This window comes from Egretta garzetta, unplaced genomic scaffold (genome assembly GCF_000687185.1).
Source record: "Egretta garzetta isolate BGI_Z169 unplaced genomic scaffold, ASM68718v1 scaffold231, whole genome shotgun sequence".
Classification (NCBI taxonomy): Eukaryota; Metazoa; Chordata; class Aves; order Pelecaniformes; family Ardeidae; genus Egretta; species Egretta garzetta.
In genome coordinates, this window is record NW_009258727.1 from 119,805 (window position 1) to 141,669 (window position 21,865).

Genomic DNA, 21,865 nt, shown 5'->3' on the forward strand with positions numbered 1-21,865 from the left:
CAGAAATTCCCTTATCTTCAGCAGACTCATTTTTTTCCTCATCAGGTCCTTGTGACTCTTGTTCTTCTGCTGCATCCTCAGCATTCCCTGCATTTTCTTCCTGATCATCAGCATCTTTGTCCCCTTCATCTTCCTTGTCCTCTTTATCTTCAGAAACACCTTCTTCATCTGGTTCTGCATCTTGATCATCTCTTTCTGTCTCACCAGTATCCTCTTCATTCTGTTCTTCTGTCTTCTCTGCCTCATTTAAATCAACAGGTTTCTCATCTACCTCAAAAGCATTCTCTTCTTCTGCATTAAAAAAATCAGAAAGGTATACAAAACTTTCAGTGAAGTACAGAGACGGTGAATACTACAGATACTTGGGAAACTGTCCAGCCTACCAAAAAAATCTTCAAGAAAATACTGAGAATTCTATACATAGAATCTATGATTGCCTATAGCAGATAATTTCTTTAAGTCACAATTGGCTTGTAACTAACAATACAGCAGGATGAATTCCTATTAACTTCCTCCAACCTAATATTCTTGAAAATCAGTTGACTTTGAGTGCAAATGCTTGTAAGTATCACAGAAAAAAAGAAAACAAAAAAAACCCAAAACAAAACACAAAAGCAACTGCACAATGAAATAAGGAGCTTCTGGCATAAATTAGGGTGTATCACTTGGATAACACAAGAAAGCCTGCTCCACAGTGTGCGTGAAAGGGAGGTAAAGGAAAATGCTGTAATGTTAAGTTCTTATCTGGCATGCATTTGGTATCTTGTCATTTTGCTACACAGAAGGGAATTTGCAGCTTCTTGTTATACAGAATCCTACCACCACGTCTCTTCTTTCTCTAGAGAAAAAAATCTCATTATCTAACTGTTCCTCTCTTTCCATCTGGGAATCTGTACAGAGATCGTCAGCTGTACCTCCATCTTCCTCCTCCTCATCACTCTTCTCATCATTCTCCAGGTTCAAATTATCAGGAAGGTCCAAAGGTTCAACTTCAGTCTGCTTTTCTTGCTGGCCATGATAAGGATCTACTTCATTCTCATCATACTCACGCTGCCAGCAAAAGAATGGGCAGGGAAAAAAAATAACAGGTATGTAATAAGTGGGAGGAAAAGCAAAGATGACAGATAAGATACTACTAAATTCTCTAGGACACAGAAATACTGGATACAATATTACATTCCCATCAGTTAAAAATGGATTTCCAGTGGTACGCATCCTTATGTATAAATAGCAGAAAAAGATTAATTTCAGCAAATGCATTTGCATAAATTGTTACTACTTCAAAACAGCATGTTTTGTGTTCAGAATCAAATTTTCCTAGCTGAAAGACTCTGAACAGAATCTGCACTCTTGCAGGTGGTAAATGCATTCTTGCATACTACGCAGAATTTTCAAGCACAGTGTATACAGAGTCTCGGGATGAATCCCACTGACTTCAGATGTTTCTGTCGCTAAACACAACAGAATAAAAACTTTTAAGCTTTGACCACCAAAACATCAATTCAGCATACAGCCTGTTTTGGCAGTCGTGACAAGTTCAGGTTAGTGCAAACAAAAATTCTTTCTGGATTATGGATGAGAAAATATACATATGTTATAATGGATGCAATATGGTTTATTTTTAACTCTGAAACTAAATTTTTCAGTGCACTTCACTACTAAATAAAGAGCATCTCAGTCTCTCAGAACCACATGACGTGAGGAACAGGATACGGTTTAACAGCAAGATACTCTATGTAGTCCAAATAATTTTTACCTCATCAATTTGTTCATGGATTTTCTCTTTGTTTCCACCGTCCTCTTCCTGTTGCTCAATTTCCTCATCCTTGGGAGGCTGTTTTTTATTATCCTTGTTTCCAGTGCCCAAATTATCATCTTTTGCAACAAGCTCTGAATCCTCCTATTAACCAACAAATTCACAAGAAACTCAATTATGCTACCTGTTTCTCAAAGTCTGAGTGACAAGACATCATCTCCTACAGAAAAAAAGACAACACTAAAAAACTTGTGATATTCTCAAATTATCCCTTTTCAAGACCAAGAGCTATGCAAGAGTTCACAGTCTAGTTCACAACATTAACAGAGTTTAATTCCTTTGACATTCTTCTTCCCATTCCTTTTCTCTTTACCTCATCCATTCCTGGTCCAGTTTCTTCTGTTTTACTACTAGCATCTTCATCATCATCATCATCTTCATCTCCCCAGAGCCTCTCATCCAGTTTTTCATCAGCTTCAGCATTATCAAGATTTCCCATCTGCTTATCCAGCTCCTCCTCTTCATCTGAATCTCCATCATTTTCTGTGTAAGTTCAGAATGTATTTCAGTACAGAAGAGATCAAGCTAACTTTTTTGTTAACCTCAGAAACAAACGAGCAGTCATACTTAGCACCTTCATTTCATCACCCTGTGCAGTTAATTAAGAGCTGTGGAAAAAGACACACATGCACTAACACCCAGAAGAGCAGGTTCCTAATTATGTGGTTCAGAGTGTTCTCTTGGACATACGGGACGCACACTGCATTCTCAGACTAACAAGTCCCAGGTACAAAACTTGGATAATTTCAACTCTCTATTCCTTATCCTCTCCATCCTCCATTTTCAAAATGTTTTGGCATTACTGGGAGGGGGAAGGTCCATTCCACTTTAGCTGTTTATTAGTTTGGGAATTTCCCTTCTTGTGTGGATGAACTTATTCTTGGCATTTTGTCAGAGATTTTAAAGTAGATTAACACTACCATAATTTATAAGCCACATTCATTTCAGATGTTCCTTTAAAGTGAATCACAGAATCATGGAATACCAGGTTGGAAGGGACCTCAAGGATCGCCTGGTCCAACCTTTCTAGGCAAGAGCACAGTCTAAACAAGATGGCCCAGCACCCTGTCCAGCTGCATCTTGAAAGTGTCCAATGTGGTGGAGTCAAGCACTGCCCCCCTGGGAAGATTATTCCAATGGCTGACTGTTCTCATTGTGAAAAAGATCTTCCTCTCTGCTACCTTTTGGGCTAGTAGCAACTTGAATTAATCTACCAAATGTTGCTATTTTTTCCATTTTAAAAAGGTAAAGTTAAATTTTTTTCATTGCTTAGAAGTTAGCAATAGCTTCATTAGTCATGTTTTGAAGTTAACTACAGCCACATTCCCAAGTATTCTGTTGATCTTCAACAGCTCCGCAGTCAGTGACTAATTTTAAACTGCATCTATAGGCCAGTTCACAATAGGAAGAAAGACTCGTCTCCCTTCATTCCAAAACGATCAGAGTTCAAGAAGAGAGAAAGTGTTTTCTTTGTTCACTTCTTAGCATTCATATTAATATTTCTTAGTATTCATATACAAAATGGCCCTACTCTGTTGTTGAACACTGACTTTTCAGTACATGCTTAGTTACATAAAAGTATCAATCACTATTGGATTGATCTGTAACATTTTCTCTTAAGTTTGCCACAGTGGAAGGACCAAACCTTTTTTCTCCTGTTCTCCATCATGCATTTTTCCTTCAAAGTCTTCTGACATTTCAATTGCATTGTCTTCTCCTTCAATGTCTGGTTTAGAATCTTGATCCTCTTTCTCCTTCTCTTCACCCTTTTGAAAACTGTCTTCTATCTGAATTATTGGTAAAACCAAAAATTACATTGGAACTTGCCTATATATTAAAGCTTACTTAAAGTACCACATCAATATTTATAAGCTTATATGCAAAGACAAAAGCCAACCTAAACAGGAGACTGAAGGTAACTTCACGTTTTGTTTACCCGAAACATTCACAACACGGGATTTCAAGGGATTTTTCAGTTTTACTTGATTTAAACAAGACCAACCCCAAACACTTGCCTGATCTTCACTTTCTATTTTGTCGCTCACATCCTTCTTGCCTTCCCCATCTCCAATACCACCATCCTCGTAATCATGAAACTGTGTTGCTCCCTCCCCAGCTTCATCTTCAAGTAATTCTTTTGGCAGACAAAACCCCTACAAAGGCAAACAGAAACCCAAAACTTTCGACATTAGTAAGTACATCTTTCAGCTTAGTTTCTGCTTAAGACTTTTTTTCTACATTTAATATATGTTTACAATACATCCGTTGTTACCTCCAATAACTTACCTTTTGGGCAAGCTCTGTAAAAATGCTAGTTAGAACAGAAAGCAATTTTCCAGTACTCCTGTGAGATGCCAGTGAAACAGTGAGGTAGAACAGGATAAGGTCTGAATACTTGCAGAGCATGGGCTTTAGACGCACCAGCAAATAGCAGGACTGGTTGAAGACCTGCAGTTAAAACCAGAGAACAGCTGTCAAACATGATTACGTGTGTACCGAGATGCACCTCAGAGAGAGCAGTGATAGAGACTGAAAACAGATGCTCAAACTGGAAATAGCAATAGGCGAGTTTAAATACAGTTTCTAAAGTTTCCGGAGGTTTTTCTAGATTTTTACAAAAACTAAAACTTTTCCTTCTTAAAGGAACATCTGGGTTTTGCACTACAGAAGAGAATCCATATTTGGCCACAATTTCTCACATGCTTCTAGTTCTAAGGTATTGGACAATAAGAAGCAATGCATGTTAAACCACCAAAGTTCAAAATTTCCAAATCTTTTGAGACCCTTAAGCCAAAAACCATTGAGAACAACAGTTTTACCTTATGTTTATCTGAAGTGTAATCTTCCCCATAAGATTTCAGGTTCTCCAGGAGTTCTGAAACAGCTAAAACTGCTTTCTGCACATGCAAAGAATCCAAATCAGCAGAGAGACCTTCATCCAAAAGCTTAGTTATATGTCCAGCTTTAATCACGTCAAATGAGGCTGCATCCTCTTTGTTTGAAATACATAAAAAATATGGAAATCAAGTCAGACACTCTAAAAATGTTATAGCAAGCAATCTAGAAAGAAATATCCATCCTATCTATTTAAATAGACAACCTCTATTAAAATGGCAATTTCCTTAAGGAATTTTTAGGTTTTCATAGTTTAAACTCTCCTCCTCCCCCGTAAGTAAATTAACAAACTTACCATTTTCCTCTGGAGACTTTTCTTCCTCCTTCCCATCTTCCTGTTTTCTCTCTACCAAACACTGGATGGCATAGAGGACAACACGGATAACAGTTTCCACTTTTGCTGAGAAGTGCTCCATAAATTCTTCATCTGACTGTTGATTTCCTTTTGAACCATAACACAGGCAGGTTTACATAGAAACACATTACATTACAGGTTACTGTTTCTCCTATGCAAGGAGCATGATAAACACTACGCAATTTTTACTACATAGTTCTACTAAAATCTCCTTGCTAATCATGACCTGCAACTATGGTGTAAGATCTGTCATCCACAGTGACTAAGGGGGGGAAAAAATATTAACGCAGAAATTAAGTCTGGACTAAATATTGCAAGTTTGAATTTCATCAAGTGTTTCTGGATATTGGAATGAACTTGGAGACATCTTCTGCAATAACCAAACTAATGAATTCTTACATCTTTAGCTAAATTACAAAACAGGCAGAGAAGAATTGTCCTTACCACTGCAGTTCGACATGGAAGCAAGAAGCTGTGTTCTCCAGGCTGTGAAATCTGTAGATGTGTTATTAACTTCTTCTTGTATATACTTTAGGCTCTTGATTAGGGTAATCTGATTTGCAGCTTGCCTGTCTTCCCCATTTGGAAGAAACAGGGACTCTATGCCTTGTAACTGAGCGGAGACTTCAAGCAAACAACTCACAGCTGATGTGCAAACTTCAAAATCTCTCCTGCAACAAGAAATACCATAATGCTGAAAGAACAAACAATTCAATTTAAGATTAAACCTTTTCTTGGGGCACGGGTGAGGGGGAGGCAGCTGATCTCCATCTTGAACTAAGTAAAAAGTTTGGCAACAGCAGATATGCCAACTTATACTCACATTATTTCAAGTGGAGAGAAAATGAGAGGATGATGATTATTATTATTAAATTGGCTACAGATTTCTTTTTGAAATAAAAAATCCGTCATTAAATTGACATTTGAAATTCACTTCATTAAGTAAGGAGCTATGGAGATGAAATCCCAGGAGACCAAAGACAAACTGAGAAGCTGAGATGGATCAATTTTTTCCTGACTTCTCAGGGGAGTGGGAGAAGACACACATCTGTTTAAAAAGCTAGGCATTGCATTTTCAAGAAGAATTAATGGAAACAAGCTTCAAGATCACCTGACCACACTCTTCAAGATATGCATAGGCAAACATGTTCAACATGACTTCACGCATCTTGTATACATATAAAACAGAGAGATTCAGTTTCATGCATGTGTAGAACTCACCAGCAATACAACGAAGTCTCACATGGCTGTTGTCGTATTTTGTCCACTTCTGCTTTCATTGCCTTCACATTTGCCAGCATTGCAGTCAACTGTGTAGCTAACTGCAGCCATAACTGATCCTTATTTCGCATCCTGCAGCCAGGAGGCAGTTGCTCAATTGTTAATGGAGACAGGTATTTTAGCTCTGAGGGAATTCGGTCAGGTATTCCCATAAAAACACTTCCCATTTCAGGTCCTGAACTCTGAAAACTGTTGGGTTTGACATCTGTCCTTTCATTGTCACTGCACTTCGTTAACTCTTCTTTTGGACAGCATTGTATAAACCAAGACAGCTCCTCGAGAACCATGACGCACTGCATGGAAAGTTGCTGCAACTTGTCAGTCCAGTGCTGAATACCGTCTTGAGGAGGAAATGCTACATTATATTCTCTGTCAGCAGTCAACCTAGAATCCATCTCTTGTATGCAACTCAGGAGGTTCCTAGTTAAGAAGAAAGGAGGAAAAGTTACAATCACTGAGTTTTACATTATACCTTCCATTTAAAAGCTCAGCCTTCAGACTAAATTCCTAAAAGATCTAAAGTTTAGATAAAGTTTGACTTCCACCGAGTCCGTATCTTCTGGAAAAACTGAAATTATAGTATTTTCTTTAAAAAAGTTTTGTTTAATCAGTGAATTTTTCTCTCCATTGCATGTTTGAGTTGTCCTGAAAACCAGGCTTTGTGAGATTTCTCAGAATCTACATCATCTTTTCAAACAATCCTTAAACGCCTGGCCTGATACTCAAATATTGTTCATTCTCCTCCATTATAAAAGCAAATTAGATTCTAACACACCTCCAGTGTCTAAAGTGCTGTGTAACAGTCAGCTCATTACAAATGATTAATCTGATTTGGAATGAAAGTCACAGCAAGACAGATAAGTGTCTTAGAAGTTTTACTATTCCTGCAACTGTAAAGTTGAAGAGTTTGTGGTTTGGGTTTTTGTTTGTTTTTCCAAGTTTCCTACAGTTAATAGAAATTTTGCACCAGTCATCTCCAGTCTAGATTTCCTTCCTTGTACAAAGGAAATAGCTCCTGACCTAACTTCAAAAAGTTTTATGGATTACATTAGTCATGAGCTCAAATATGCAGAACAGTGGAGTTTGCAGTGAAACTGATCAGCCAAGTGACAGAGAGAAAAATCACATGAAGTAAAAAAGATTTCCTATATGCTTTTCCTTTTACAGTTTTGACAGAAGATCTAGTATCTCCCACCTTTCTAGAATTTTTCTTTGTCAGCTTTTTGAGGTTTTTTCATTTTGGCTCAAAGTGCCATCCAGATCATTTATTTGCTCCACATCAAACCAAGGACTTAAACACAGGCAAAACTTGGGCCAATACCCAAATGAGAGAGGTTTAACAATCTATAGGTTTAACAGTTCAACTGTGTAATTAACTACAGTAATTATTTCATGGTCTTTATGTATGCCTAACTTGTTTTCCCAAATTGTTTTGATTCCAAAATACTGGCTGCAATGACAGGATAAACAACATCTAACCCTTTTATTTTGCACCCCACATCTTTTCTATCTAGGCTTAATTGAGGGGAGGAGAGAAATGGATAATTAGAGGGAAGAATTTTATTTTCTTCTACCTTATTTTCCATCTTTCTGAACTGAATTGCTTACTGTCAAACTCCTTGCCAACGTTTGAACGCTCAAAAATGCAAGATACCTCAGTGAGATCCACTGTTCTGTCAATGCAGTAAGAGATCGCCTCTGTCTGACAAGCAGCTGCATGAGGTGTGCAGTGAACCCTTTGCATCGTTCAATGCTACCAAGTCCAATATCCTAAAGAAAAGATATACAGAAAGAGTGGGAGGGAACAGTTAGATGAATAAGCAGACAACAACGTTCTCTGTGCTCCCATTTCATTTCACTGAGCAGGCTGAAAGGTTATGGTTTAATTGAACGAGTCTTAAAATGCAGACAAAAATTGTAGTTATTACAGTTTCCCCCATCTTCATTTTTCTGCATCTTCCATATATCCTGTTTACAAATTTGATTTTCAAGTAGCTTCTGCAGCAACAGTCATATTAAAATTGCACTCCACTGCAGCAATTCTTACTAGGAATTTAGTTCCAATAGTACAGCTATCTTACATAAATGATGATTAAAATCTGAAGAGATACCAGCCTAAATTTTTTACATTCATGACCACTACTAAAACCACTTCCACAATTCATTTGACCAGATTTACTGACAATTACTTTCACTACTTTCATTGGAAGGGATCCCATTTTAAAGTTTAGAATAAATATTCACAACACAGAGCAAAGCCGATTAGAGCTGTGTTCCATTATTTGTGACCATTAGCAGCTATGACGTTTGACCAGATCATGTTGTAAAACAAGGGGTGAAGCATGGTGAGAGGAAGATCAGCTGGAAGACATCCCTTTTTCCTGGAATACTGGAAAAGTGCTACTGATTTGGCAGAGCTCATTTGTTCCCTCCACTGATTTTAGACCAATTTTTAAGCAAAGAAATACATCAGCATTTTTTGTGTTAGACACAGGTTCCCAGTTACGCCCAATTCAGTTCATTATTCAGTTATGACCAATTATAAATCTCAACTGATTTTTTTCATGAGCACGAACTAATACTGGTTTTGCTTTCCTAACAAGTTTTGATTCATCATTTTGGTAGTTTCCTTCATGCACAAAAAGTAGCAATTTGAGATCTGTTGGGATGAAAGATACTCTACATTGAACAGATCAACTTAGTTCACTAAACTGATATTGTTAAACATAAAACAACAGGTTTTAAAATGCTGCATTTAACGATTGATTCCAATATATCATATTTCATATCATATTACAGAACATAGCATTATTTCACATCACCTTTTTACTACTACAAAATTTCAGTCCAAGCTGATAAAATAAGGTTAAGAGAAGTAGGATTTCTATTTTTACTTCAATGTTTTTACCTTGGCAGGTGCTAACAATGCTGTCTGAAGTCTAGAGTGGCGTGCCAGTGACCGATAGAAGTACTTCTGGCATCCATCCCAGGCAGAAGAAATCTCTGTCAGCAACCTGACAGAGCACAAAAAAAACCAAACAAACAAACAAAAAAAAAAAAAAAAAGAGTCTGGTATTAGAAAGCTAGATATAATTTCAGTACCTCAAAACACTGGAACCACCAGGTCAGCTCTTCAACCTAACAAATTTGCTTACAATTTGTTATTTTGCAAATGCATCTATCTTGTAATTCTTTATTTTCTCCACAAGCATTCTAGTCTTAAGAAAACATTTAATTTTTAAAATAAACTCGAAGGAAACTAAGCAATAGCAGCAAAATCTCTATTTTGAATATCATTTAGCACTTAAATAGAGATTTTTTTTTTTTTTTCTTTCCCCCATGCAGCTAAATCCAGCTTGACAGGGAAGCCTTTATTTTGGCCTTGATGAAAGATATTATAAACTAAACCCTTACATCTGAGAAGGACAATAACCAGCATGTCCCGATGACAAAAATCACTTGCTGCCAGAAAAACAACAGGAAAAACATCTGAAGGAACATCTTTCCTCTAGGTAAGTTTTTCCAGAAATGCCCACTTTGAAGTCTTACATATTTTCTCCTGACATAACCCATTATTCAATGGAGACAAAACAATTAAGTAATCCCTGTAAATTGCAACTCATCTTTAATAAAATCATTAATAGTCTACATTCTAATATGATACTAGGAAAGCATCCCAGACAAAGCTGGATGGCGGAGGACTAACTGAATTTTAATTCACAGAAACAATGAAACTGAGGGTAGAGTTGTTAGAAGCGCAAATTAAAAAAAACAAAACAAAACCAAAAAACAAAAAAAACCACACACCCTTGCTCATTTGTATGTACCACTACAGTATGCACAGGATTTTCAAATTGAGAAGTAATGGGAGGAAGGGAAGAGCATATATAAAATTCTAAATTAATTACAGTCCAGAAACTCCAGTCTAGATCCACATGCAGTAAATTCTATATAATATAGCTACAATTCATACAATCTAATGGTTAGAAATACCATGTACTTACGTGGCATCCAGTTCATGTGTACAATTTACCACACCTAATGCACTACGTAAGTCCAGTGGACGTAGGTAGAGTATTTCACGATAGTCTTTTGAACGGGACCAAGAAATACCTTTCCGGTATGACAAACCTGGAATGACATTTGAACACACATCCTTTTATGCTCTCATTCTTCTGTATGAAAAATGTCACTCATACAGTTGGTATTAAGATATAAAATCTTCTCATGTAGTTGTTTTTTCCTGATGCTGTCTGATTTTGACAAGTCTTCGAACATGCTACAAGTTTGTAGTGTAAGAACACATTGTAGCTTAAGCTAGCATCAGCTGAACATAGCTGAAGAACACAGCCAAAATTTAAAAAAAAAAAACAAACAAACAAAAAACAACATAGACCTGAGTGTATAAAGGAGGTTGGTGGTCAGCTGAACATAGCTGAAGAACACAGCCGAAATTAAAAAAAAAAACAAACAAAAACCAACATAGACCTGAGTGTATAAAGGAGGTTGGTGGTGGTGGCCAAGACAAAAAAAAAAAACCCAGAAAGCCTTGAACCTGTAGGCAGGCTACAGCCTGAGAGAGTTACAGCTATGTAGTTCCAAAATTCAGTCTTAAGAGTGTTATTTTAGCTATTTTTAAAACTGGATTAAATATGCTCATTCCTCTCAAGGCAATAAAAAATGCTCCTTTGGAAGTATCTTGAAGATAAGCAGAGCCTGTAAGAAATACTCATTAGCGATTTAGGTTATGTTGCCATTTTTCCAAACAAAATGGAGAACAAGTCTTAAGAGCAACACTTTTCACTGCTCCTGGTCCTTTAAGAAAGTTACAGATCATCACTTCATTTTTAAGACATGAAAAGGCTGATGAACGAGAAAGGTAAATGTGTCACCTGAAATCAAAGACAGAGCCCTGTAAAGAATTCAAAACCCATGTGTTAATTAAATTATCACAGTATGTCATTCCTCCAGCACAAACTTCACAGGGCAGCAATGGCAGATATTCCTTTGACACCAGTGGGTGCAAAAAATGCCAAACACAGGAGAAGTGTGTGTGCTGGAAACCTCCCACTTAGATTCATCTGTGTCTGTAGTCATCTAAATACAAAAGAACCTTAGTCTCCTGGGAACTATTTATTCAGTACACACATCAACTCATTTAAGTAGCATAAACTACAGACACTCAAAACTACAACCGAAGCCTCTTCCCACCTCCCAGAAAGCATTTAGGATGTTTTTGTTTTCATTTACTTTTCAAGTGCTGTGACACTTTGAGTTAGTTTGTTGTCAAAATCATGCCTTCTTGGAAACCTTAACTTCATGCTTCCAAGCTTCTTTCTGCAACCGGGAGGAAAAGACCCATAGAGGGGGTTGTTTTGTTTTGTTTTTTCCTTTTGAGAGAGGTTCTTGGGATCACTGCAGGCCAGAAACTATGGCTTCTAAGAGAAGCATCAAAACCCTAAACTCTCTTCAAAAAAGAAGAAAAAACCTGGCAGTTACATTAATTTCTAATTCTGCCTAAGACTTAGCAGAATGCCATCAGGCAGCTGTTTATTTAACAAGACTGCTTACTTCTGCTGGTTTCTAAACCGCTCAGTGACTAAGAACAGTTCGTGAATAATTTAACATAACACCAAAGGAAAAGGCAACAATTAATGGTTTGGGCAGGTCCTTTACCTTAAGACTAGCAAAGGGAGCAAGGGAGACTGGGCTGCTGAACAGGGTGACTCCAACAATTCCCATCAATAGACCATTCTGTCTCCATTGGCTCAACCACACCTCTACCAGTCTGATCTCTGCCAGTCTGTTAATCAAGAGGTGGGCTCTCATTCTAATGAGCTAACTTCATTTCTGTTCTGGATCAGATAATGGATGCAAGATAATGAGCTTCCTTCTTGTTTCTAAAAGCTAGGCAGTGACTTCTGACTGGAGATGAAGTAGAGTTCTGCTTCAGAAAAGCTACTGTTGTGCATCTAATGGAATTAAGAAGAATAGAGAGTGTTTGAAAGGGCTAACACACCAGGCCTCATAGTCAACAGACAAAAGAAAGAGAGACTTAAATGCTTCTACATATTAGTAGGTCACTGACTTCAAGAACATAGTATTACGGTGGGTTTAGATGTATTGGCAAAAATAGTAAAATGCTTAAGAACTTTGTACTTGTAAACCAAACACATTTTTAGTCAAAGCTCACCTGTTTTAGCAAGGCTTTTAAAGAGATCTGACAAAGCCCGTTGCTTTTGCATCTGAATATGCTTTGCCTCTGATTTCTGCTTCTCCTTATCCGCTGTCTGATCAAATGTTAAATTTTGCAGTTCAGCTACAGAAACAATTATATCACCTGTATAGAAGACAGCAGGGAAAAGTAAGAGATGTGGAAATTTAACATACACAAAGCAGCCATGGGAAGGTAAGTCTGGGAAGGAAACTATGTATCTACACTTTTCCCCCCGATTTGTTCCATTTACATTACAGAGGTCAATAGAGAAGTCACAAGAATACTTAACCTGTGAACTGGTCAAGATTTTCCACTAGACTTAAGAAAGAATTATTTTCTGTAACTGTTGTACACATTTTCTTCATTTTTTTAGTAAGCTTAGGCAGACGATACTGAAGAGATTCTGTATGAAACGTAATGCCATCCTGGCATTCTTCCGGGAGTGCCCCCTGAGAAAAAAAAAGATGAAAGAAACAGTCCAGTTATACACACACACACTCAAAGCTGCTTTATTTGACCATTAAGAGCAAATTGCTGCAAAAACAAGTGCTAAATTCTGCATTCATCTAAAACCCCAAAACATGCCCACATGATCCTTTGAACAGTTCAGCACCAACACTTGAGGAAAATCACAACATATGCATGTCAGGCATACATTAGTTTTGAAAACAGCCAAACAAATGGAAAATTGCCGTGATCCTACTCTCTTAGGTGTTTTGTCATGACCTCTTTCATAGAGGTTATTGCTGCTTCAGGTCAGCTTCCTCAGCCTTCCAAGCTCAAAGGCACATTAACCTAAATCACTAACACCTTCAGGGCACTGGATAAGAACCCCATCTTACTTTCCACTAGACACAAATGTAACTGCACTGCTAAAGAACAAACAGTATGCAAATAGGAATTATGAAATAACAGAAGTAATACCCCAGCATGTGCAAAGTTAATCCCTAGGTTTTGTTCAATTTAGTTTGCATGCATCTTGTTTAAGGAATGAAGACAGCCTGAAACTACAGTGAAACCAACAACCCTGTTAACTATCAGTAACAGGCTTTCAAACAAACAAACAAACCACCAACCAACAAACCAAACCCACAACCAAACACATTAGATTTGCATCAGATTTCTGCCTCCTCACTCCACCCACCTGACTGACAAGAGCAAGATCAGCCACCTGGTCTGAAGAAACTGAACAAAGCCTTGGAAGCCGAGACTGAGTGTTTCCCACTCAGCCCCAAATTCTGGTGACTTAACGATTGTCTCTTTGCATTTTATTAATAAAAACATATGGATGTGAGTAGGAATCTACTTCAGGAAGAAAATTAGTTGAGTTCCTCTTCGAGCTGGACAACTTAGAGACACATTAAACTGAGGCACTGCGGAGCAGGATTTACCACATATTGGCGAGTCCAAGGCAATGTTGGCAGTACACAAGCTATCACCCAACAGCAAGTATATGACAAAGTAGTGCATTCCCCTATCAAGATTCAAGCTCAAAGTAATTTTATATGTAATCAGAGCTTACATACACCCAAATCCTACAGCTACATGATCATTTGTCTGGGTCCTTGTTTAGAAAAACAAGGGTGGTAATTTCAACTCCTAGTCCATATTACTGCACAAGTAAGGAAGTAACAAATTGCTGCAGACAATATGCAAGCAACTTGGAGATTAAACATGTAAGCGCCATCATCTCTATACTGGAGCAGATATATTGTGCCAAATCAATACAGAATATGCTTGTCTTTCTAATCTGCATGCCCACCCATCTGCAGTGTTTCATAACACTGAACACAAGTAAGACCAAAAAGTTGATGATATATTCAACAGATTTGACACTTACGTAAGATTTTTCTGCATAAATCAGTGAAAAGCAACTTACAGATGAGACTGGAGAAAATATCCTTACCACACTTAGAATAAAGAATACAGTCACCTTGGCAACATCTGTTCTAGCAGACAGAATTTTTCTTAATGTGTTGTTTAGCCTCTGAACTTTGGTCTCTTGGTTCTCAGATTCTTCCTGCTTTTCCAAGCAGTCCAGCTGCTCTTCCTTCCCAATTTCCACCAAGGCAGGTCGACATGGCTCATTCAGAACAACTTCAAACTTCTTCATGAATTTAAAGAGTGTCCTAATTACCAAAGGCAAGCAAAAGTATTACTGGGTTTTATAATCCTGGAAGTCTCTCAGCTGCTGGAAATAAACGTTTCCACTGTGTTATGAGCAGAAGAAACATTCTGGCATTCAAATTAACATCATAGAGAAATCATCTAGAAGGAAGGTCCTAAATATGGAGCTTCATTCCAAGCTCTGAGTTACCTGCGTATTTTTTCAACTGATTGTTTTATAGCCCAGAAGCTGACGTCATTCCACTTTGAAATTTTCACAAATTCCTATTAGGAAAACAAATAATCAATGGGATTACTTATATAAATGCAATTAAGTATTTGCATATAAAAGATGATCTTTAAAGCTAATCAGCTATCATGACCTGGCAGTCTTAAAATGCAAGATATTTTAGTAAGCAAGCAAACTATTGCATAGGCATCTTACTGTATTAATAGATGTATTTACACTAAAACTGCTGCATAGCCAAATGTTGTGAAATCTGAAAGGGGCTTCACTACCACCTAGAAACCTCCATGGCTGAATGGAACTGACTGACATTAAAGACTTCAACCAACCCCCCCACCTCAAAAATAAATTCTTGTCAAAGAATATGTGAAATACAGTAGGGATTTCAGTGGACAGAGCTATTGTATACAAATTCAAATAATACCTGCTTCCACTGATCCTTTGATTAGATCAATATATTGTCTGAGCAAAGTTTCCTTTTACCTTAAGTTCCTTTTCTATAGGTTGACGAAGTTCAGCGATTCTGGCCTCAACGCACTCTGAAAATTGCTTATAATAATTGTATAGGTTCCACAGAATGCTGCACAGAACATCTAGAAGGGACGGACAATAACAAGCTTCTTTTAAAACAGGATAGGTCTTCAGCATCAAGAAGAGAAATGCATCCACTTTTTTTTGTAATCATGAAGTTTAGCAACACCAAAAGATGGGGTAAACTGATCAACAGTATTCTTCATGAAAACAGGAAAACCAGCAGCATAGGCTTGTGTTGTATTTATGAGCTTAGCGATCTGTTTTGAAAGTCTTGAATACCTGATGGTCAGGTTGTTGAAAAGATGACTCAACCCATGTAATGCTAACAACTTACCCTTTTCTGCTACTTGAGGCATCAGCAAGACATGGCAGTGGAAAACCAGTAGTGCTTGAAGTCGTGCATGAAACTCTCCTAGTGTGGATCCTTCAATGAAAGCCTGTAGTGTGCTGACCAGTGTTTTCAGATCCATTTGCTCAGTTTCTGAACATTGCACCAGAAATTTAGAAGGAAAGGGGGAGAAAGCAAACAAAAATCTCTACATGAAAATTGTTGTCTATTCTTTGTAAACTTCAAATAAGTATCAGGTCTCTAATAGGAAAGTTCAAAACAAAATAGGGAGGGGGTGGGGGCAGAACTCTAATTTAACAATAAGTAAAACCAACAAACACCACACTAGAAGAACGGAAAGAGGACAAGAGAGGCAGCAGTAAGATAGCAACCGAGGAGACCAGCTACAGCTCCAATTTTAGAGTGCATCAAGTATTTAAAGAATACTTGCTATGCTCTATGAATGAAAGGCTTTTTTTGGTTATGATGACCCATTCTACAAATTAGTCACTGCCAGCTTCTTAACTCTTCAAAATCATGAAGACAGAAATAGATCTTAGAATAATCTGGTAGAGAATACAGTGTCTTTAGAGCACTACCTGTAGAAGACGACATACTGTCCACTTGGAGATGCAAAATAACCCAAGGTTATAAAGATCGTCAAGTAAATGCATTAAGTAGTCATGAGACTGGAATAACCTTGCCTCATGCCAGAGGATGCTACTTTCATCTTTACAATTCCATTAAATTTTGGGGAGGCAAGGGATGGAGAGCTATATTCTTTCCCCTGTTTTACATAATGTGAACACCTGCAGACAGATTTCCTAAAAACGGTATGTACCAAAACACACTTACTGTAAGAATTCTTTAGGCTTTATGCAGAATGTTAGAAGTAGTTCAGCTGGGATACGAATTATGCTTTGTGCAGTTAAAAAAATGAGGTGCCTTTTCCAGCTGCAGATGGAGGCCTCCTACCCTCCAAATCTGTTTGAAATGTTTTTACATGCATGACATACAGTTACCACAGTTCTACTTTATTTTGGATGCTTTTTACAGACATCTTTTTTCTTTACAACACCTACAATGCTGGCCCTATGAAAGACACAGGTGGTTCCAGAAATAAATACCAAGCAAAGTTCACTCTATATGGAAGACCCTATGAGGTCATGGAATTTACTGTAGGGCAAAGGGGACAAGAGCTACACCTGAAAGTGCGTTGTTAAACCCTAGCATTTAGGACCTTAATTATGCATCCTTAGTAAGTGCTGGAACTGCATCACACATTCATATAAGGACAGCACTTACCTTCTGTGTTTGCCTCTGTCTGTTCTTGAACATACTTCTCAATCATCTGATAGATTGAGAACCAGTGCTTTGTGGATTTCTCTACATGCTGCTTCATAATATTGTCCAAACTTACTGACCAGCAACTGGAAACAATAAGGAAGGGGAGAGAAGGGGGAAAAAAAAAAAAAAAGGCAAGAATATTGTGGGTAGTCTGGGCTCCAAAACAACATGAACTTTATCCTCTTTTTCTACTGAAGTAAAGGAAAATTTTACAGGGTGGAATAATCTGCACATATGCTTAGTGACACTAAGGGGTTTTTTTCCCCACATTGTTACTAGGACAGACAGACACACACACACACACACTTGTTCCATGATTAAGGCAATTCTGTATTGGAATGTGTCTCTGTAGAGAGACATAAGCTTACAATATCTAAGAAAAAGCAGTAGGGAAGGACAGTTCTTACTTCAACTCCAATCTACGCCACTGAATAATCAGTTGTGTGACCAAATCAAGATGTTTTCGCAAGGACAAAGCTCGACTAGCATTTTCCTCCCAGTCCTGAGGGGAAAAAAAAACAAACAACAAAAAACAACCACCCTTTATACAATACCAGAAATTAGTCTTTGCGTAGCAAGACTTATGCAGTACTCTGGATTACATTCCTACTCCTTAAACTTACAGCATGGAGCAAGTTCATTTCCCCAAATCCTGGCAAGCAGACAGCTTTCAGTTGTTTTTACCATGATACCAGTAAAAATAAGGAAACATAAACCAGAAAAAAAAAAGTTTCCCTGAGCTCTTTTCTTACCTGTGCCTTTGCAAGAAGAATTTCCAAGCCATTCAGGAACTTTGAGAGAGGACAAGAGAGTGGAAAACTCCGGATTCTGTCCATCACAACTAACAGCTGCAGAATAAAAAATAAACATTCAACCTTTAGTAACTGATCTTCAACAGAAGCAGTCATAAAGTTAGGCTAATTTGTATTAGCATAAGCCTCCTCTGCCAGAGATAAAAATAGGTGTTTTTTTTATTTTCAGCTGCTTCCTTCTTTTAGTATAATCTCACTAGTAGTTCAGTGAAGGCCAGTGCACTTGGGGAAAGGAGAACAAATGACCTAACACAAAGAGTTCCAATCAATTCTGAGTTTCTGTGTTACTCTAAGAAATACAACCTGAGGGCCACACAGGCCCCATAAGTGGGACCAAAGATATCCATTTTAAAGCACTATGAAAGAAAGCATTTTGGGGAAAAAACCAAACCATAAAAAAACCAAACCAGGAACCTGAACAGCAAAAGACCTCAAGAATCTTTGAGGTATGTCAGCTTGAAGATTGCTTAAAGCCGTAAGATCAGAGTAGGCAGTGAATACCACTTAACATTTCATAACTAAAATAGAACAGCTAATAACACCCAATACCTCTTAACAGGAAACATGTATGACTTTAAGACATCTGCATAAATAATAGAGACAACATCTAAGCAAGTGTATGCATGCACACGTCTATGCTTATCTATGCACATACTTACACACAAATGCAATTCTAAAATGCTCCAGTTTTCCCCAAACAGTTGTTGAGGTATCTTTACCTGCACAAGTACGGGATGCTCCGGCCATTCCTGCAGTAACCCATTTACTTCTTTAGCAAAATTATCAAGTACAGGTTGGCACTGTCGGACTTGCTGAATATTAGGATGTTGGTAAAAGTCATATGGGCCATCTTGCTGCAGCACAAGATCTGAAGTTAATTCCTCAAAAAAGGTATTGTGAAGAAGAGTGCTAACTAGAAGTTGGCTTCCCAAAAGACTATCATTCATTTCGGCACCTAGGAAGCAAGAAAAGTAAGACATCACAGAAGCTATTAATTCTTTTTTCAGCTGAATAGAAAAAGTTTTTTTTTTTTCCTGTTCCCAAGGCTTAGCACGTTATGTATTACAGGGATATAAGAATAGGCCATGCATAAGCAATGAGATGGGAGTATGGAAGAAGAGAGACATTATTAAAGTTTACATTCTCTATTTTATCAAATTTTCATATAAAAGCAAAATCAGCATCCTAAAGGTGTGCTGTGACCCTGTCAGAAGACCACAGTTCCTCTGTGCATAAATGCACATCAGGGAGATATTTACTACAAAATTAGTGGCAAGGCTCTGTGAAGAAGTAATCTGACACACACAAAAAAAAATCAGATATATGACACCTCAGGTATGAACACAAAAGTTACTGTAGAAAGAACAGCCCTGTTGTATTATTCCCAAGTTGTAATAATATTTTTTTCCTTCAACAGTTGGACTTGATGATCTTAAAAGTCTTTTCCAACCTAAACAGTTCTATGATCTGCTGCTTTTTAACTGCACACATATACATTTGTTAGATCAGAACTGAAGACACTATTTTCCACAGCATTCTGCTTGAGATACTGGCTGCCCACGGCCTGGACAGGCATACTCTTCGCTGGGTTAAAAACTGGCTGGATGGCCAGGCCCAATGCGTGAATGGAGTTAAATCCAGTTGTCGGCCGGTCACAAGCGGTGTTCCCCAGGGCTCAATATTGGGGACAGTTCTGTTTAATATCTTCATCAACAACCTGGACAAGGAGTTCGAGTGTATCCTCAGCAAGTTTGCAGGTGACACCAAACTGGGTGGAAGTGTTGATCTGCTAGAAGGTAGAAAGGCTCTACAGAGGGACCTGGACAGGCTGGATCAATGGGCCGAGGCCAACTGTATGAGGTTCAACAAGTGCCAGGTCCTGCACTTGGGTCACAGCAACCCCATGCAATGCTACAGGCTTGGGGATGAGTGGCTGGAAAGCTGCCTGGCAGAAAAGGACCTGGGGATGTTGGTCAACAGCCAACCGAATACGAGCCAGCAGTGTGCCCAGGTGGCCAAGAAGGCCAACAGCATCCTGGCTTGTATCAGGAATAGTGTGACCAGCAGGAGTACGGAAATCATCTTTACCCTGTACTCTGCATTGGTGAGGCATACTCGAGTACTCTGTTCAGTTTTGGGCCCCTCACTACAAGAAAGACATAGTGTTGCTGGAACATGACCAGAGAGTGCCAAAATTCAGGGCTAAAAAAACCCCCTCTTTTTTATTATAGAAACTCCATTTAAACCAATTCTTTTATGAACTTAATTGCAAATGTTAATTCTGGGAAATTTCTCCAAGTGCATTGTCTTCCACAGGATTATGCAGATGCAAGTGATCAAAATGTCACTTAGTAGATCCAGTTTATTCTTAAACTCTGTTGGTCTTATATATTGACAAATGGAATAAAAAAAATCATAAAAGAATAAAATCAAAGCATGCCACCAAGCCATCTGGACATGGAGCAAATTCTTTGGAAAAAGAAAATTGCTATTTGTGCATTTTCCCCAAAATAGGTCTGTTTCTTGACCTGCAATACGATTACTTTGAAACAAATCATTACAAAGCTAAACTTGCACATCTGAAATATTGCTAGCAATCTTACCAATTAAAGGATAGAATTGCGACACCAGGCATGCACCAGTCTGATAGCAGGAAATAAAAGTACTGAAATAATGTTTGGCTTGATGAGAAGGCGGACTCTGTTGATACCACAGGGATTGAGCAAAGTTTAAGCACAGCTGTTGATGAACCATCATTACTGTTTGCATAGAGCTCTTGGATAAAAGGGCTCTATCAACTTCCAGCTGGTCTTCCAATGGATCTTCAGTTTCCATTTTTTCTTCTAGGCTTGCCTCAGCTGTGATATCTTCAAAGTCCTGCAAATTATGTGATAATCAAAGGTCAATAATAATAATTTCTTCCTTTAACACCTCCCCTCCCCACTGCCCTTTTTGCACTTTTTGGCATTGTGGCAATGTGCTAATGACTGGAGCTGGCACTCTACAGCTCAGGTGTAAGTCTGAAAAAGAACACAGGTGAACAGAACAATTAAGGGGCATAACCACAGCAGGCAAGAGTGCAGTACAGTGAGCCCTGAGCTGCTGCCAACTAAACCTCTTTCAGAAAAAGCAGCAGTCTTACCTGCTGATAAACCACCTCAACGCTGTTTAGTTGCTTGAAGATCTGAACTATTACATCCCGACAACAGTGACACACATAACTGTCTTGTGGATTTCTGTACTGCACAACACTGCTCAGTGAATACATGCTTCAAAAACTGTTCAGTAATGCAGGCCAGTTAAATTTGAAAAAAGCTCACAGCTTTATTAAATCAAGGAGATTCACCTTCTTCAGAGGTAATTAAACCTCAGCAGACCTTACTTGCTAAATGAATCAAACTCCAGAGTTCTGCAACAAATAACTAATGATATTGTCATTCAGAAACTTGGGATTATTCAAGCTGAATCACAGCACAGTTCAAGTCCAGAAGTTAACTGCAAAAACTTTCTGCAAGCAGAAGGGAAAATAAACTAAAAGCACAATACTTAATACCTTTCTATCAAAATCTACTGCATGTTTTCCTTTTGGCTGAAGGAAAAACGGCTTCATTCCTCATCTCATTTTACTTACAGCATGCCTTTTCAGGAGCTACTTCAGACATAATTTTTGTGTTTCATTACAGTTGCTACCTTTTCATGAAGGGGAAATCTCCTCCTAAATTCTTCTTCTTCCTCCTCTTCCTCACTCCGTCCTTTCCCATGACTTTTACTTCTGTATCTGTACAGACTGCGTTCCATTGCCTCCTGCTCTTGGGCACGGCGTTCCTGTTCGTCCCATTCATTTATAATTGCCTATGGAAACACAAAGCATCATGCTTTTACACAAGTTAATGTTTAAAGTCACCTCAACACCTCGTGTTTCATCAA

The 21,865-nt window shown here is 38.2% G+C and overlaps 1 protein-coding gene across 1 annotated transcript in view; it reads right to left on the minus strand.

The window, feature by feature from the left end:
* Nucleotides 1-21,865, minus strand: part of MDN1 (midasin AAA ATPase 1) — a 101,417-nt gene that overhangs the window by 14,009 nt on the left and 65,543 nt on the right. The window contains exons 64-89 of the mRNA XM_035888774.1: nucleotides 21,629-21,790; nucleotides 20,542-20,815; nucleotides 18,658-18,893; nucleotides 17,879-17,974; nucleotides 17,534-17,628; nucleotides 17,085-17,209; nucleotides 15,786-15,932; nucleotides 15,401-15,510; nucleotides 14,882-14,955; nucleotides 14,498-14,693; nucleotides 12,854-13,013; nucleotides 12,541-12,687; nucleotides 10,352-10,478; nucleotides 9,256-9,361; nucleotides 8,002-8,117; nucleotides 6,288-6,767; nucleotides 5,511-5,737; nucleotides 5,007-5,153; nucleotides 4,636-4,808; nucleotides 4,103-4,264; nucleotides 3,832-3,969; nucleotides 3,462-3,603; nucleotides 2,130-2,299; nucleotides 1,757-1,900; nucleotides 915-1,050; nucleotides 1-291 (exon numbers count right to left, since the gene is read on the minus strand). The exon at nucleotides 1-291 is cut by the window's left edge and continues 59 nt beyond it. Coding sequence (XP_035744667.1) covers nucleotides 1-291; nucleotides 915-1,050; nucleotides 1,757-1,900; nucleotides 2,130-2,299; nucleotides 3,462-3,603; nucleotides 3,832-3,969; nucleotides 4,103-4,264; nucleotides 4,636-4,808; nucleotides 5,007-5,153; nucleotides 5,511-5,737; nucleotides 6,288-6,767; nucleotides 8,002-8,117; nucleotides 9,256-9,361; nucleotides 10,352-10,478; nucleotides 12,541-12,687; nucleotides 12,854-13,013; nucleotides 14,498-14,693; nucleotides 14,882-14,955; nucleotides 15,401-15,510; nucleotides 15,786-15,932; nucleotides 17,085-17,209; nucleotides 17,534-17,628; nucleotides 17,879-17,974; nucleotides 18,658-18,893; nucleotides 20,542-20,815; nucleotides 21,629-21,790 — 4,381 coding nt within the window. The remainder of the gene's footprint in view (nucleotides 292-914; nucleotides 1,051-1,756; nucleotides 1,901-2,129; nucleotides 2,300-3,461; nucleotides 3,604-3,831; nucleotides 3,970-4,102; nucleotides 4,265-4,635; nucleotides 4,809-5,006; nucleotides 5,154-5,510; nucleotides 5,738-6,287; nucleotides 6,768-8,001; nucleotides 8,118-9,255; nucleotides 9,362-10,351; nucleotides 10,479-12,540; nucleotides 12,688-12,853; nucleotides 13,014-14,497; nucleotides 14,694-14,881; nucleotides 14,956-15,400; nucleotides 15,511-15,785; nucleotides 15,933-17,084; nucleotides 17,210-17,533; nucleotides 17,629-17,878; nucleotides 17,975-18,657; nucleotides 18,894-20,541; nucleotides 20,816-21,628; nucleotides 21,791-21,865) is intronic.